The following is a 17,114-nucleotide window of genomic DNA, read 5'->3' on the forward strand; positions in this document are numbered from 1 at the left end:
GCTGATCATCACAAACTTTCTCTGATTTTCTTTTCCACTTGGATTTGTTTAATTCTTTCCCTTCTGCAGGATGTCACCTGTGTGGAGGTGAGTGTAACTAAGTACATTTACTAGAGTACTGTTCTCTTAAATGTACTTCTGCTGTTCTTTATTAATTCTACCCTACCACATTTATGAGGCACATATTGTCCTTTATACTCCACTACATGTATATGTATTTTGATAGTTATAGCAACAAAATACTTGGCAGAGTGAGATTTTGCACACAAAATCTGCAGGACTTTTACTTGTAACTGAGTATTCTTAAATTAAGATACTTTTACACAGGTAGCAGATCTGAACACTTCTTCTCCCATTAACTATTTTATGAAGATGTAGTTTGAGGAATCTGCAGATTACAAAAATAAAATACTTCAAATGTATGATTTATGATAAGGTTTCTTTACAAAAGTAAATCCCAGACTGTGTATTTTAACACCATTAAAAAAATATTATGCTGAGTACAAAGATCCTTTATTACCACATTTTGGCAGGGTAAAGTGAACAAACCAGCAGATGGTAAAAATACCTTGTCATTTACAAACCACATGGTCTTTGCTTCCACACATGGAGATGTTTCCTGCCACAAAACATAAAACATCAGCCTGAGTGAAACCTTGTTATGCTGTACTTTGTGTATCCGACACTATAAGCTCTGTCACATTCATGTTAATCCATAAAGGAACGGGGTGGAGCAGTGAAACGGAGCCTCAGTAGGTGGCGCTGCTTCCTATCACAAACCCGAGCGGCCCAGAGGCTTGAATTATCATCAGACACTGGAGAGACTTCTTCTATAAATACACACAGATATACATAGCTTCATACATAAAGGTATACTGGTGTCATATATAAAGGAATATATTAATATCAAGGACATACACATGCTTACATACTAATCAAAAATAACTTAGATTATGAAAGATAAATCATACAAAAACAGTAAAATCTCTCTATATATATGACAATTTTTTCCCTAAGATCTAGTATTGAGGTCTTCTTGTTTTTTTCAAAAGTCATTTGAAGTCGTGCTGGAGGGAGAGAGGGAGAGAGAGAGAGGGGGGGGGAGAAATAACCGAATCCATCATGTTAGAGGAAGTGCACACAGAAGGATGTCGCAGCTGCTCTGCTCTGTGTCACTTTCTACTCCCCCAATCCCTCTCTCTCTCTCTTTCTCTCTCTCTCTCCTCTCTCTCTCTCTCTCTCAGCCTCTCCCCTTCCTGGTCATGACCTCCCTCCCCAACGCCTGATTGGTTCTGGACAGCAGCACGCACACGCAGGACGAGTCGATGCGGATCCACCTCCACCCGGTCCGGTTGTTGGCGTCCTTGGTGAGCGCTCGGACGTACGACTGCTTGGCTTTGCACTCGCTCACCCACTGTTTCTTGTCCACGCCCAAGCAGCCGGCCCGGCCACGCCCGTCCCGACGGATTTTGGCGCCGTGCCGGCCTTCGACCTGCCGGTGTCGCTAAACTGCTCGGCCGCGCGACAGCGAGTCTCGTAGAAGTACTGTTTGAGTGGTCCCGTCTGGGTCTGGATCTCCTGCAGGATGGTGACCTTCTGACCGTGGGAGTCGATGGCCGTCTTCTTGTCGGTGACCCAGACGCTCTCCGCCTCGCACACCGACTTTTCCCCTCTCCTTCTGTCGTTCAAGTGTGAGCGTTTATCCCTTTTGGCGGGATGGGCGGGATGGGCGACCTCGGCGGCGCTGGGAGAGTCCGCCCAGCTCAGGGTCCTGTCGATCGCCCGGTCCCCGTGACCCTCGATGTGCATGTCCTCCTGCGCCTCTCCGTCCCTGTCCTCCTCCAGCAGGCCCGTCTCCAACATGAGCAGGAGCGGCGGGTGCTCTGGAGGCGACGGGGACGGCGAGAACAGGACCCGCGGATGTGCGTCCAGAAACATCTCGTCCAGGCCGGTCCCAAGCCCCGCCTCCAGGTTCAAGCTGTCCACGGTCAGACCTCTTCCAGCCCCCGTTGTCCACGCGCTTCCTGTCCCGGTTGTGGGTGAATCCCTCAGCTTCTCCGAGGGAGCAGTCGGACCTGGTCCTCTTTGATCCTTCAGACTAGCAGCAGGACTGACGGGACTCTGGGTTCCCGCTGTAGAAACCAGTCTTTCTGTAGAGTCCTGATGATTGTCCTTCTTAGAAAAGTCCACAAAATTGGAGTAGTCTCGCCTGCTGCTGCTGTCAGCTTTGTAGTCCTTTGGTAGAGAATTGTCCCGGGAAACCTCCTCGGTCCTGAGTGTCCCTCCTTCCGTGGGAACGTCCACACTGGTTCTGCTTTTGTCATCGCTGCCTGAGTTGCTATTTGCTTTGTAGATTCCCCGATTCTCCACTCTGAACGTGGACGTCTCTACATCTGTGGAGGATTTCACATAATCCCTACGGCTCTGGAGGTTTTGTCGGCTAAGGGCGGCGGCCATGTTGTAGTCCGTCTGTGAGGCATTTCCGTGGAAGTTGTAGTCCGAGGCGGGAGCTGCGAGGCGAGCGGCCGGGTCATGCTCCCCGCGGTTGTCAAAGCCGGGCTCCGTCGTCGCGGCAGCAATCCTGTACACGGGGTCGTGAGGGAATGGCAGGGCCGAGGCAATCACCATGGCAACCAGGGGAAGCCAGTGCATCACTCCCAGGACGTATCAGCTGATGAAACAGAGTAAATATTTGGGAGAGACTGTTATTTTATACAATGCAAATTTGTAGTTAACCAAAGTACCTCAATAAAGAGGTAAAATGAGAGGTTTTACTGGCTGCCCCGCAGCTTTACAGCCCCGGTGCTTTAACCGCTGAGGTACGGCTTTAAAATCTTGGCAGAACTTGTGGAAAAATAGTACCAAGTACAGCAAGGTCACCCTCTGCCCGTGCACGCCTTTTGTTTAAAAACAAGACTTTTTATTTCTTTTTTTTCTGTTCCATTTGCTTTCTAGGATCCAAGAATCTGGGAATGTCTTCAATAAATGTGGTTTAACTCAGATTTACTTGTAAAAACTCACAAAGTACAAGAAAGCATCCCAGTGCTGCTGAGGCAGACCTCAGGTATTCTAGCCGATAACACCTGGACTGTGGGGGGGTTTGTTTTCTTTAGAAAAGATGATGCCTGAACATGATATAATTCATCTGCTGTCCTGGACTGAAAGAATATTCATAGCGGACTGCATTCACTATTGTAAACAACCGGCCTGCCACAACCTGCATTATTTAAACTGTGTGCAGCTTGTTATCACAAAGGGATTAATAGTTGATTTTGTGTCGCAAACAATATAAAGAAAATACTGCAGAATCTTTATAATAAATCCTCTTAGGGTTGGAGTCATGCAGCAGCAGCAGCAGGTGACATTTACAGTTTCAAAAACATTGTGATTAAAAAGGGTCGACCATGTTACTAAAATTATGTTAAAAGTTTATTTTAGAGCTGAAACGATAAGTTGATTAACAGAAAATTAAAAGCTATTAACTATTTTGATAGTCAGCTAATCACATAAATTACTTTTCAAGCAAAAATGCCCATGACATTTCATATTTTTAGCCTCTAAAATGTGAGCTTTTGCTTCTCTTTCTCCTCTTATATTAATAAAAGTTGGATACCTTTGGGGTTTTTTTGACTATTGGTTGGACACTTTGTGCACTTTTCACTGTTATCTGTTTTTGTTCGAGAAAATAATACCCAGATTAATCAAAAATGAAAATAATCCTTAGTTGCGGCTGTATTCTTTCAAATTAATGAGATAAAATAGTACCAAATGAGACAGTGCCCTTTAAATATATTTATCTGAATTATTTACATAAATAGTTATAGTAACACCAAAAAAAAACTACCCATGGTGCCACATTGGTAAGTCATTATAACAACTTTACATGACTCAAATAAAACACTCCCTCCTGTAGGCTAAATGTAAACACATTTAGTTTGTCACCTCTGACATGATCACGACGAATCGTGAATCACAAGTCGGTTCGAGGTGATTCATTCGTATTTCAAATTGAGGTCCACCTGTGACTAACTGGATAAATATTCCAGCCACCCGTCCATGCGGCGTGTTCAGTGGCATGGAATTTCACCCGGCGCTCCGAGGTGGTGAGCGTTTCTTTCTTGTTTGAAAGCAGGGAGGAGGTCACTTGCAAAGAGTTAAAATAGGTGGAATGATCAGAATGTGAGAGATGCAGCTTTACTGGCGAGGCTCCTTCAGCAGTGAAGACAGAGAGAAAAAAAACACGCCCGGCAACAGAAAAAGAAATGTGAAGGAGTGGACGTCACTGTTTGTTTGCTTGAGCTTGACTGAGTGGATTTATCAGTGACCATCAGTGTGTGTGTGTGTGTGTGTGTGTGTGTGTGTGTGTGTGTGTGTGTGTGTGTGTGTGTGTGTGTGTGTGTGTGTGTTTGTGTGTGAAAATGTGAATGAGTGACAAAAGTAAAGCCTCTCAGTGACAGGATGTGTATACTCTTCAGGGCCACACCCTGTGACACGACGCAGCTGCCGAAGCACCAACAAGGTTTGGCCGACGCATCACTCACGCTGTCACCTCGGGGTGTCTCGAAGAAGTGCGTGCTTGTCATGCTGACAATAAATATCATCAAAGTACGTTGAGCTTCCTGTTTGCTCTGGCTACTGATCTGGGCACCGGGCCCGCCAGATGAGTCCCAGGTGTTGTGGGGATGGTGAAAGGACGGTAAACGGTAAAAACGGGCAGTTAACACGGAGAGGCCTGCCAACGCCAGTGAAAGCTGAAAGTGTGTTCAGCAAAAGGTGAACGCAGTCTGTGATAGAAGACCATTTCAAATGAGCCGACCGTGGTGGAGGAGGTGGTACAGTGTGATATATGGGCGGTAAATATCCAGGAAGAATCTGCAGGATTTGAATAATGTGAGTGTGTCTTCTGTTTCTCATAGACTTCTATACAATCAAACTTCTTTTTTCACCCAGAGGAGTCGCCCCCTTCTGGTCAGTAGAGATAATGCAAGTTTAAGCCACTTCCACATTGGTTTCACTCCTCAGAACCGGGAGTTGCCGTTTGGTTGAAACAAACTTCAGAGAGTTTTGTTCAACAAGATTTTTAAGTGTCTTAAAAAGGACTAACATCATCACTAGAACCAATCTTAGTGGTGTTGACATGAAGTCATGTTCCCGTGGTGTAGATCATTTATAGAATATATATCATTTTTACTTCTGCCGATCGCCTTCATGCTTCAAAAATCATAGAAGTGGTGTCCATTTGATGTTTGGTGTTTGTTCTGAACAAAACCTTTGTTTGCCATGGAGATTATTTTTTGGAATGATCCAAAATCAAATCCCCATTGGCTTTTTGTGGTAAGAGCCAGTGCGACGCTAACTTCCTGCTTGTCCTCCAGAAATACGGCCTCCCTGCAGAACTCTGTGTGCTTCTTAAAGGTTTTTCTTGGAGGCACCACACAGACGGCAGGCAAGCACAGACTAAGTGGTTTCTTTGTAAAACAGCAACAGCAGCAGCAGCAGCACTTCATCACCACGCTCCATTTGCTGCAATGACACGCATCATTTGCCGCTCCCTGCAGGGCTAGACGAGGACCGCGACGTTCTTCCGCCCTCTGGACCCGACCCAAGCACTCTGAACCCCCCCAGACAAACACACACACAGAAACATCAGTCTCTCTATAAATAACAAGAAAATCCACTTAGGGAATAAAACCCTACTCAACACTACACACTACACAGACCTGAAATTCATCCAAATGATCACAGGAATAGTGCCGTGAACCCACAGGACGCGGGCCTGAACAAACAGACAGGAAGCGAACACGTCACCGTGCAAAACTCCATGAATAAACAGACCAAACAGACTAAACTATGACATTAACAGCGAGGCCTCCACGAGCCACAGCGGCACCCTGAATTATTTAGCATTGATTGTGAGGCTGAATATCAATTAAACGGCGGAGAAGGCGCCTGTTTCTTCCTGTTTTATGTTCGCGCAGGAGAAAAACTGTGCAATAGTGTAACATTCCCAACAGGACATCATGGAGACCAGCTCGGAGGACATTTTTAAGTGACAGCTTGAGACGGATCCATTTCACTTTGCTTTCAACTAGACTTATGACACACAGTGTTTTCCCCCCTCTGAACCACTATTTTATTAAATTACTGATGTCATATTATTACTGATTCTACTTGTTTTCATTTAACCATGCACCTTGCGCTCGGGCTACATTTTTTACATACATTCAAAGGTGTTCTATAAATACTATAATGTCTGCAACTAACAATTATTTTCATTTATTTTAGTTGATTAATCCACTCATTCTTTTTCCTGATTAATGGATTCATTGTTTGGTCAATAAAACATCAGAAGATCATCCGATTTTTTCTTGTTTCTGATTTCTTAATTTGTTCACCCAACAGACTTAAACCCAAATAGATTATAAGTTACAATAATGTAAAACAACGCAGCAAATTCTAACATTTTAGAAGGTTGAACCAGAGAAAGTTACATTTTTTTCCCCCAAAAAATGATTTATTGATCAAAAAAGAAAAGAATCGTCTAGCTCTAAAACTACTATGATTATTTGTTTTAATGGCTAAAATAAATGAATCCAACGACCTTGTTGCCGAAGCAGCACCTTCAGACGCGTTGCTCGAAAACACGACAAACACGAAAATATCAAAATCAATAAAGGAAAGTGGTCCAGTCGTAAATCTGGCACCTGGCAAATTAGCCTGACTTCTGTTTTGAGTGCTGCCAGTGTGAACCGCGGGGGTTTAATCCACAGGAGACAGCGTGAGTGAAGGAGGAATCAGGGGGGATTATGGTACAGAGGGCTTCTGACTGCGAGACCCTCCTCAGGAAACAGATGCCATAAAGCAGCCCCACACCTGGCAGAGGCTACTGCGCTGTTGACAAAGTAATGCCCCCCCCCCACTCATGCGTGGCTAATGTCAGACACGTCCATCTGACAGAGAGTTAATGCACTCTGTGTTAGTGTTAGGACCAGACCTCGTCCTAACCTAATCCTGCCCACTTTGAAGTCGACGGGGGTAGAGGTGGAAGATGTCTGGAGGCCGGCTGATTGGAGGACAGGTTTTATTTATTTTTTAAGCCTCACATCACATCTTTCATGACAAGTCCGGGCTCATAAAGCTGTCATGGATGCATCCGAGTGTGACCGTCAGAGTGGCTGTGACACCGTGTGACGTGGAGAAAAAAAAGAAAAGAAGAAGACAGAACATGCAGGTAAATGTTTGCCCTCCGTCTCTCTGTGAGGGTACAGTAATGTTCACATGTGCTCGTTTACGATGACATGCTGTCCCACTGAGCAAACAGCCCATTAATTCCAGCTCTGTGATTGTTTCATACCACGCTCAGCCTGCAAACATCCAGCCGCCTCCTCCTCCTCCTCCTCCTCCTCCTCCTCCTCCTCTCTGAACACGAGCTTCAGATGAAACGTCTCTATCGATCACATCTCATTAAGATCTTTTCTTTCTCTTTCACACACACACACACACACACACACACACACACACACACACACACACACACACACACACACACACACACACACGATGACACAGTACACACTTATGCTGAGCAGTGGTGGAATTTAACCAAGTACATTTGATCAAGTACAGTTTTGAGGTACTTGTACTTGTACTGCTTCTGCTACTTTATACTTTACACAGCATTTCAGCGGGAAATGTACTTTCTACTCCACCACAATTATCTGATAACTTTAGTTACTTTGCAGATTCAGATACTCAACAAAAACATTATGATGGAATTTGATAGGTTATAATAAAATGTTATTGAGCCCTGGGGGTAAATTCAGTATTATGGAAATAAAATAAGCTCCACATTTACGAGCGGATAATAAATATTTATTATGATCTAGTACTATAATAGATATGATACGTACATCTTCTGCATAACGAGTACTTTTATTTTCAATACTTTAACTATACTTGTAGCAATACTTTAACTATACATGTAGCAATACTTTAACTATACATGTAGCAATACTTTAACTATACTTGTAGCAATACTTTAACTATACTTGTAGCACCTATTGTATTCGTATTAGTCTGTTGCAATTATTGTTTTCGTAGGAATTTGCTTCTGCACTATACTTTTGCTCTGGTTTATGCTTTAAGATGCTTGTTTAAGAAAGGAGATGCACTTATGACTTCTGGTGACTAGTAGTTCTCTTGAATACCTATGTTGAATACACTTCCTGTAAGTCGCTTTGGATAAAAGCGTCTGCTAAATGACTGTAATGTAATGTAATGTAATATAATGTAATGTACTTATTGCCAATGCTTTTGTGTGAGTATTTCTACAATGTGTTATTGCTACTTTTACTTCAGTATAAGATCTGAGTACTTCCTCAACCCCTGCTGACGAGGTACTGTACACAGTACTGCAATAGAACAGCACAACACATCTCCACCTTTTAACAGCTTAGTTGATGAAACATTTAAATAGATGGAATTGAATTCTGTAGAATACCAAAAAGCTGTAATACTGAATGATTTTTATGATCTCAGTGATAATTTCACTTGATACCTCCCACAGTGCTCGTCCAGCCTCTCTTTTGTCAATATGACATAAAGACATCAGCAGCAGCTTTGTTTTATAGGACAACCTGTGGGATCTACCTGCGGGTTTGGATTGTGACTCGGTAGCTCTCACCTCACCTGACTGACTGCCAAGGAAAACAACATGGGGAACGGGAAACAAGGCTGCAGGACTGCCAGAGATAATAAAGCAAATAGAAGTGAACTGGCACTGCTTACTGGCGTGTTTAAAGAGCGTCCATCTCGTGCAAAGAAACAAGTGAGCAGAGTTTTTAAAAATGCATGAAATATGTCACACATATCATTTAATGTATGTCTGCATGCATGAATGACTGAGTGAATAAGTGAGTTAATAAGCACATCATATTTACATGCATAGACAAATAAGTAAAAAAAAGGTAAATATACTGACTTAGGGGTTTGGAGTGGTAGAAGTCTACTTAGCTGACTGGATCCATTTATGAGTTAATACATATGTACCTGTATTCATTCATAATTTGCATAACAATAAAAGTCTCTATATGTAAGGCCTACGTGTATGATTTAAAGCCATACCGTTTAGGTGAGATCCGGACCCCGCGTCCTTCCAGCTGACACCACATTGATTATAGAGTCCTGTCGCCAGTTACTCAACTGGTTTTATGAAGAAAAAAAAAGAAAACTCACTAAGAGAGCTAAACGGGATCATTTCTTTCTTCTTCTAATACTCCGTGACATCGCATTCCGGAGTTAAAGCAAAGTTAGAAACCAGAAAAAACTTTCTCTCCTGTCCTGGGAGCGCTCCCACTGAAGAGGAGGGTGAAGAGGGTGAAGTTTATAAAGCCCAGAAAAAGTGTCAAAAATATCAATGTGCCACAAAGTCAAGATATTCCATGAGTTGTTTTACTCCTCCAGAGGCAGACGGGCGGAAAAAGTTTCTCAGCTCACACATGTGAACGCAGAGAAGTGGAGAGGTGAAGAAGTTGGCCAAATGTTTTAAGACCTGAACTCCGCCTGAAACGCGTTAACGCGGACAAATAGTGAAGCTGGCACGAATGGCAGGCGTGACTTTCGGTTTTGAATTTCAAAGTAAAATCCGCGTTGCTGTATCAGCACTGCGATGGAACGTCTGGTCAGCAGAAATGCTTTTATTTTGAAGATGAAAACAGACACTTCCGGCGCAACTTCTTCTCCGTCGCTGCTAACTTGGCACGACTACTACTCCGGTTTCTCCTGGGAAGCGCAAAGACAAGCCGACGTTTTTTTTTTTTTTTTGGTTTTTTTTTTTTCTTCAGGAGGTTAGTTTATTAAAAAAAGACCTACAGCTTTACAACGAATAACATCTGTGGAGAGCAGATGTGTCTTAAAAAACTAATTTCCTAAACACATGCATATAATATAAAGCCGCAAACCACAATTAACCCCAAAAAAGTCGCATTTCAGGCTAGATATGATGCATTCAAATAAACATTGTGCGAGTTGTAAAGTCAGACTTCCCATGTGCGTGAGAGATTTGTTTTACCTTTGCCTCCCCCTTTTACCTTTCTTTCTTTTCTTTTTGAATCTCCTCCCCGCGGTTCACTAGAAAACAATTTGATGAATTACCAGCAGTGTTGTGTTGGCACGGATCCACCCAATGCGCGTTCATTATGGGTTGGTAACAGTGCACATTATTACAAACAAGCTGTAGGGAAGCTGGATGGCGCAATCCGTCGAGCTTCTTGTCTGCAAGTGCAAAGGCTGCAACCGAATCTCACTTGGCTCAATCAGACCGGAGGATGTCACACTTTTTGTTTTAATGCCAGATCCGAGTCTGCTTTCAGATTGCTTCCTGTTTTGTATCTTGCAGGACAGTTTGGACTCTTGATGATGACTTCATTGGCTGTAATTAGTTGGTTAATACGTCATGGATCAATGGTTTGCAAAAGTAAAAAAAAAAAAAAAAAAAAAAACACAGATGACACATAAACAGCATAGGTACATGTTTCAACATGGACACAGGACAAAATGCTTAATTCCATCCACACATTTTTTTAACAGGGGTGGACTCACTGATTTGGGGGCCGCTAGGCAGTTAACATTAGGCCCCCCATCACATCAACAAGTTGTTATTCATTAATACTGCTTCCTGGAATAACCTCTATAAAAATAAAAGCCTGAAGACACTTCTAGGTATTCCAAGAATGATGTTCTTATGCAACTATTCTCCATACATTTCATAAGAAATGTGCTGCAGGCTGTTTTTAGTGGTGTATGAAACACTTGGCTTAAACATCAGTGTTCTACATTCATGTGGCTTCTTAGATGTCAACACTGATATTTATCATAAAGGTAAGTGAAAGCTACATTCTTGCAAAAATAATTACTTATGTATTATTTATTGAAACAACGGGGCAAATAAACAATTGATTTGTTTTTGTTTCTCCTCAAAAACTAGAGAACTTTTAAAGACTTTCAACCCACAACATATTTATTATTTATTTATTTTAAAAAATATATATGTTTTTGCTGAAAGTTGCAAATCTGACACATTTATCCTTTGATCCTGTTTTGGCATTTTACACTATTTTCTTTTATTATACCAAAAAAGTGTTAAAATGTATAACAAGGCTGTGTTCTCTAGATGTTATATTGTCCCACTTTGTAAAGGTAAGTTCTCTATATGTTGTCTTAACTTTACCTGTGTGAACTCAGGTATTTCCTATATGAAACCTTCGTGAATGTCCAGGTTTAAATGCTGCAGTTATTTGGTGTAATTGAAAGTTATCTCTCTCCCGTGATGTCGGTGGGATGAGTGCAGGCGGCTTCGGGACTCCTGTAAAGTTGAAAGGACGGAGAAGAGGAGCTGGTGACTGGCTGCTCTGTCCACTCACAGGTCTTTGGGGGAAAGTCGGCGAGGGCCCGGCGGAGACACAATGGAGGTCTTTGGAGGACACACAGGCCGACAGACAGTTCAACGGGTCCTCTGAGCAGATAAGTCGTCCCCATACAGACCAGTCGAGGGTTCACTGCTATTGACCCGCGAGAACAGCGCGTCCACTGAGCCTCCCCACCTTGAATGGCCTTGTTGAAAAGGAGAGCCATAAATTGGCGGATGAGCAGAGGGAGGGGGGAGACTCGGCCTCCCCGTCCTCCTCCTCCTCCCGCCGCCCCCTCTCTCACATACTATCTCTTTCTTTTCCTTTACCAAGTAGTGGTTTCCATCTCACCAAACCCCTTTTCCCCCTGAATGTTTAAAAAGATGAAAGGATAAGGAAAAGAATGGAGACAAAAGAGGCGAGGGTTACGTTACAACCCTGCCCCCCTGAGAGACCGCTCATGAAAGCGTTCGGGGATGGGAGAGATAGGGACCGGAGAGGAGACACAGAAAGAGACGGGGAAGGGGGGGATCATGAAAAGAGGTTTTTCAAACTCAAAGCCGCTAAAACGGGTCACTTCTGTAAAGAGAGGCGGACTAAAGTGCAGTCTTCACTCAGGGACGGAGACATTTAACACTGTCAATACCCGCAGACGGAGGGGAGCGTTGATGTACTTGCACCCGTTGACTGACAAACACACACACACACACACATACACACACACACACACACACATACACCTGTGTCTCAGAGGTTTCTCTTAACCGTGCCCACCATACAGCAAAACCACATTTAGGTTTCGGGGGAATCTTCCACCAGACCATTAACACACACACACACACACACATATACGCACTGCTTGGTGTCTCCCTCGCGGCGTTCCTCCCTTTTGGCATTTAGTGTCAGTCACTCGAAAATCCCTGCTACCCTCCCACCATTCTCTCGATCTCCGTCTTTGTCTGAACTTGCCCTGCACGCACTTAGATATTTCCGCCTCGGGGTGCATCAGTGAGAGCTGGAGTCAAGAGAGACAGAGAGAGAGCAAAGAGAGAGAGAGAGAGAAAGTTGTTAGCTGAGTGCGGACAGGAGTGGCGGTCAAACAAAGATGACGATTGAAAAGGGTTTTCTTGCTTTACACATACACACACAGCACACAAACACGCACACACTTACATTCAGACATGCAAAACAAACCAGAACCATTTCACAATCAAGGATATATATCTGCTGGGTTACACCAACGAGGATTTGCTTTTCAACCTGATTAAATCATGTTGAACTAAATTGTAAAACTAGCTTAGAATTAATAAAGACTACATTTAAACTTCTCTTTAGTTTTTAGTCTAAACTTGGATTGAATTTAATTATCTTGCACCAAAACTTCAAACTCTAGTTTAAACTGTGATCCAGTATTAACTTTAAAATGAAACTTGAGGGGCTTTAACTTGTAAATTGGCAAAGGCTCGACCATTTGAGTTTTATGATGCTGCTGCTGAATTCCTCTCAAAATACCAGAACCGCGGGATAACTGTTCTGGAGCTGAACATGAAGATTGGACTAACAGGCAGTCTCTCTTTTTAAATTTTTCTATTAGTTGGTCGTATCTCTCCATTTATTTGTCCAAGTTTTTACTGAAAAGAGGAGAAGTTAGAGCTTCTATTTGGAGTCTTAATGAGTACCGTTACGCTAACTAACTGACTTTTTAGCTAGCTAGAAAACAATGTTTTTGTTAAGCTTCAATCTTTTTAATAGCCTACTCACTTCCTCCCGACAGAATGCATAATGATGTATTGTAATATGGGTAAGCAAGCATCTCCATATTGATTTAACTCTATTTGAATTTGGCTGAAATTTGATTTACAAAACAGAGATTAGCTTTGAATTGTTCGAACAGATTTAAAAATCTGGATTTACTAATTTTTAAAACTAGTTTTTGCTAAACCTTAATCTTGGATTAAATTAATCCTTGTTGGTTTCAAACCTGCCATGGAGGTTTATACAAGGTTAATTCACAAAACATGCTGTCACACGTCACATTAATAGATTTCCTAAATCCCAGAGTCCGCAAAAGCCTTTAAAGTTAAGTCACAATACTTTCTGTTTTCCCTTTTAGGATTTGTGCTATAAACAAACAACATTTGTCATGAACCAAATAGATTTTCTTTTATTAAAGCTCCATAAAAACAAAACTGATCCTCTTTCTGAACTTTCAAAGCCTCTGGCAACATCACTCGCTGTGTCTCATAGCGCTGATATCGGTTTCACCGGAATCACTTTCTTCTCCTCACAATCCACCTTTTTCAACTCCTGACATCTTCAACCGACTCTCATTTCCAGATGTCACTTCGCTTTCCCACACGCGAGGAGCCGTCACACATCAACTCATTGCATTCGCGTTGGATTTCCTCCTTTTTCAAATGAAACTCAGATCTGAGCGTAATTGGAAGGTAGCTATTATGGCAATTACTGCAAATAGCTGAGCCGAGCTGTCACGGCGAGTCCCGACAGTCTGGTTGTCCACCGAGTCAGACGTCAGACCTCAATCACGGATCCTCGGCCTCCCCGAGGAACGCCGCGTCGTTCCTTCATCATCTCCTCTTCTCCATCTTCACACACTTTGATTCTCTCCCACTAATTTGTTTTACATTTTCAATCCTCTTCATCACTCGCCTCACATACCGCGCTCCACTCCATCCTCCTCCTCCTCTCTCCTACATTCAAACCTCTCTCTAGTAAGAGCTGCACCAACATCACTACCATTACACACACACACACACACACACACACACACACACACACACACTCACACACACACACACACACACACACACACACACAGTGAGGTATAGCTGCACATGTTTCCAATTTCAGGCATAATGCTCCTCTCTGCGCAATCTGACCCAATTAGCCGAAGCCTCCTGGAAATGCCCCAGCCGGCAGCCATGGTGGTAAAGAGGTAAAGGGGTCAAAGGTGAGGTCATTCACAGGGGGGGGGGGACTCTGGTGGTTGCATCACCTCCTGTCTGTCTGTCTGTCTGGATCACAGTCCATCCTAAACATACCTGGCGCTTTAGCTGCTGTCCAACTTTGCCATACATATATGTGTGTATATGTGTATTATATTTAATTCTCTGGCACACGTGTAGGATTGTGCAGAAAAAGCAACCCAAGCCTGAAATTAAATTTCACAGCTTACTAAAGGTCAAAGAGGATGAGGATCAGCTTCTGGAGCCAGACCATACATAAACACACATGCATGCTGAGGAAAAGTATGCACACACACACACACACACACTCCAGAGTTCGCTCCGACAAACAAACGTCGCATGCACCTACAAGCCTGTCCTGCGTGAAACTGAAATTAGCGCATGGAATGTTCACCTTGGGGAAACGGACTGCGAGGGAGGGGGATATATGAGAGCATCGGCTCTGCAAACCCCTCATTAGGGGAGTGGAGGACTTCAGTTTGGTAATTGTGTTTAATGCTTAATGAGAAACAGGTTCCAATGGGTGCAAAATGCAGACTGGCGCTGCGCTGCATTACCTGGCAGTCTGCCCCCCCTCGTTCCAGGTCTGTCTGTTTGGATTTTCTGCTACGTGTGGTGTCGTTGCCGTGGAAGCCGGTGGGCCGCTGTCAGTTTCATGAACCGGCAGCCGCACACACACCCTCTGCTCGTCTTGTTTACATCGTCTACCCCTCGCGGATCCCTCTCCTCTTACAGCGCCTCGCTCTCTCCCTCCACAGATCACCTCTCAATCACTCGTCCTCCCCCCCCCACCACCTCTCAGTGTCTCCTTACAGGCCTCCATCCACCTACGGAGGCTACACTTTCATTCACTTGCCACCGAGCCGTTGCCGTCTGGCCCACCGGATGAGACATGCAGCCTAAATAGTGAAAGATCTATTTACAGTTACGTCTTCATCCTCGGCAACACAATCCACGGCCTCCCTGTGTTTTTGCACCCGTCCACTCGTCTGTCCTCTCACTCGCTCTCCCCCACCTCCCCCTCACCCTCTTCCATAAGTTGTGTTTTGTCCCTTTTCTTGCCAGAGGAAAAAATGTTACACATTGTAAACTTTACTCACTGTACAACACCCCTCAGGATTGAGTTTCAGAGGCAGACTTTGTGTTTGAACCACTCTGGCAATTAGTAGAGGATAGACTTACAGCGCACCGACTGCACAATGGAGACACCGGCCCAGTTGTACGAGCCCCTGTTCCTCGTCCTGCCCCTCTCCATCTGTCGCTCCAGTGGGACACACTGTGTGTTACAGTGTGTGTGGATCTGCGTGTGCACGGAGGTGCGTGTTTAAACTGTTGTATGTGGACGTGCATCGATGTTTGTTAGTGTATTTAGATCAGTTTTATCACAAGAGAAGCCCGGCTGCGCATGAATAAGTAAGTCAAGGCTTAGATAACAGATGTACGCCTTCATTTACTCTTCAGTAAGTTGTGATCTTTTAGGCTGAAATCAAATATGATCAAATGACGCTCGTTTTCAAATTCTCCATAATTATCCCTTGATCCTGAGAAAACAAAAGTTGTTTGCACAAGAAATGAACCCGTTATCAGGATAAAACGACCTTTGTTATTTCAAGATAACAAAAAGCTCTCAGCTTCAGTGAATAACACAGTTATGTGGTTATAAGTAGATAAAGTATTTGTTAATGTATTTGTCAACAATGATTACTCCTCCTGTAAGTGGATGCTGATGTATAAACACATTTAAACAGATACTACAGCTGTATTTTACTGCATTGTTTCATTCCTTATCTGTTTGAAAGACAATATAGTAAAATACATCTGTTATGATATAACACATGACATCACAAGATACAAATACTGTACATTAAAACTACAAACATTATGAATGTCTTGCTGACCTAAATATTTAGTGAACCAATGGCATCAAACCAGAAGTTCAAGTATCATGTTGAGTCAGTTTTATTTACATGAATGAAGGAGCTCTAGAGTCTGTTCAGCATGCGAGACCATCTGTCCTCAGAGCTTCGAACAGGAAAAACTCCCCAAAAAACCCAGAGGAGGCAGACATACACTGGATGTTGTGTGAACAGAATAGACCAACATGATAAAGTTACAGTATACACAATGATGATGACTAAAATATAGATGAATCATAAACGTAAATGAAGAATATGGATCCATGAGGATGTGGAGCAGCTTCCAGGTGTCTCCAAACAGATGAGACCTGGACCTCACAACCTCATGACCACCTTGGAGACCTGGAAAGAGGGCAGGCATCATAAAACACACAGTAAGGCAGAGCTCAAGCAAAGGAAACAAACATGAGAGGGCGAGACAAAGAGGGAGGACGAAGATCCAGATCGTCTTAATGGATTCATTGAGACCCAACAGTCCAGAAGTAATGAAAGAATGAGTAACTCGCTGAGAGTTAAGTTTGGATTTAAAGAGCCTCAACAGAGTCAGCCTGTCGTTACACAACATTGTATCTGACAGTTGAGAAGCTACGCTCATAAATCAGTCCTGACTCTTGCTCATAAAGCACAATCATCTACTGCTGCAGCACCGTGTGACAATAACCTGAGACTCACTGACTTCTTCCCCAGTTTATTACTTCATTCTGCGTATTGATAAAGTGTCACGCTTCTTTGGAGGAAGCTCGGCCCGTCGTGTGTTCAGTATTTTGCAACTCCACCCGTGGGCCTCCACGCTGACACTGATATCT

General features: G+C 43.4%; 1 protein-coding gene across 1 annotated transcript; it reads right to left on the reverse strand.

The window, feature by feature from the left end:
- Positions 1 to 1,243: 1,243 nt before the first annotated feature.
- LOC129098972 (uncharacterized) lies at positions 1,244 to 9,208 on the reverse strand. Its single transcript, XM_054608116.1, has 2 exons — positions 9,124 to 9,208; positions 1,244 to 2,671 (listed from the first exon to the last, which is right to left on the reverse strand). The coding sequence occupies exon 2, from the start codon at positions 2,650 to 2,652 to the stop codon at positions 1,408 to 1,410; it is 1,245 nt and encodes a 414-aa protein (XP_054464091.1). The 5' UTR covers positions 2,653 to 2,671; positions 9,124 to 9,208; the 3' UTR covers positions 1,244 to 1,407.
- Positions 9,209 to 17,114: the final 7,906 nt, after the last annotated feature.

This window comes from Anoplopoma fimbria, chromosome 11 (genome assembly GCF_027596085.1).
Source record: "Anoplopoma fimbria isolate UVic2021 breed Golden Eagle Sablefish chromosome 11, Afim_UVic_2022, whole genome shotgun sequence".
Classification (NCBI taxonomy): domain Eukaryota; kingdom Metazoa; phylum Chordata; class Actinopteri; order Perciformes; family Anoplopomatidae; genus Anoplopoma; species Anoplopoma fimbria.

What these genes read in the sequence shown, in the direction of transcription:
- LOC129098972 (XM_054608116.1), bottom strand. Translation starts at nt 2,652, where the DNA reads ATGCACTGGCTTCCCCTGGTTGCCATGGTGATTGCCTCGGCCCTGCCA.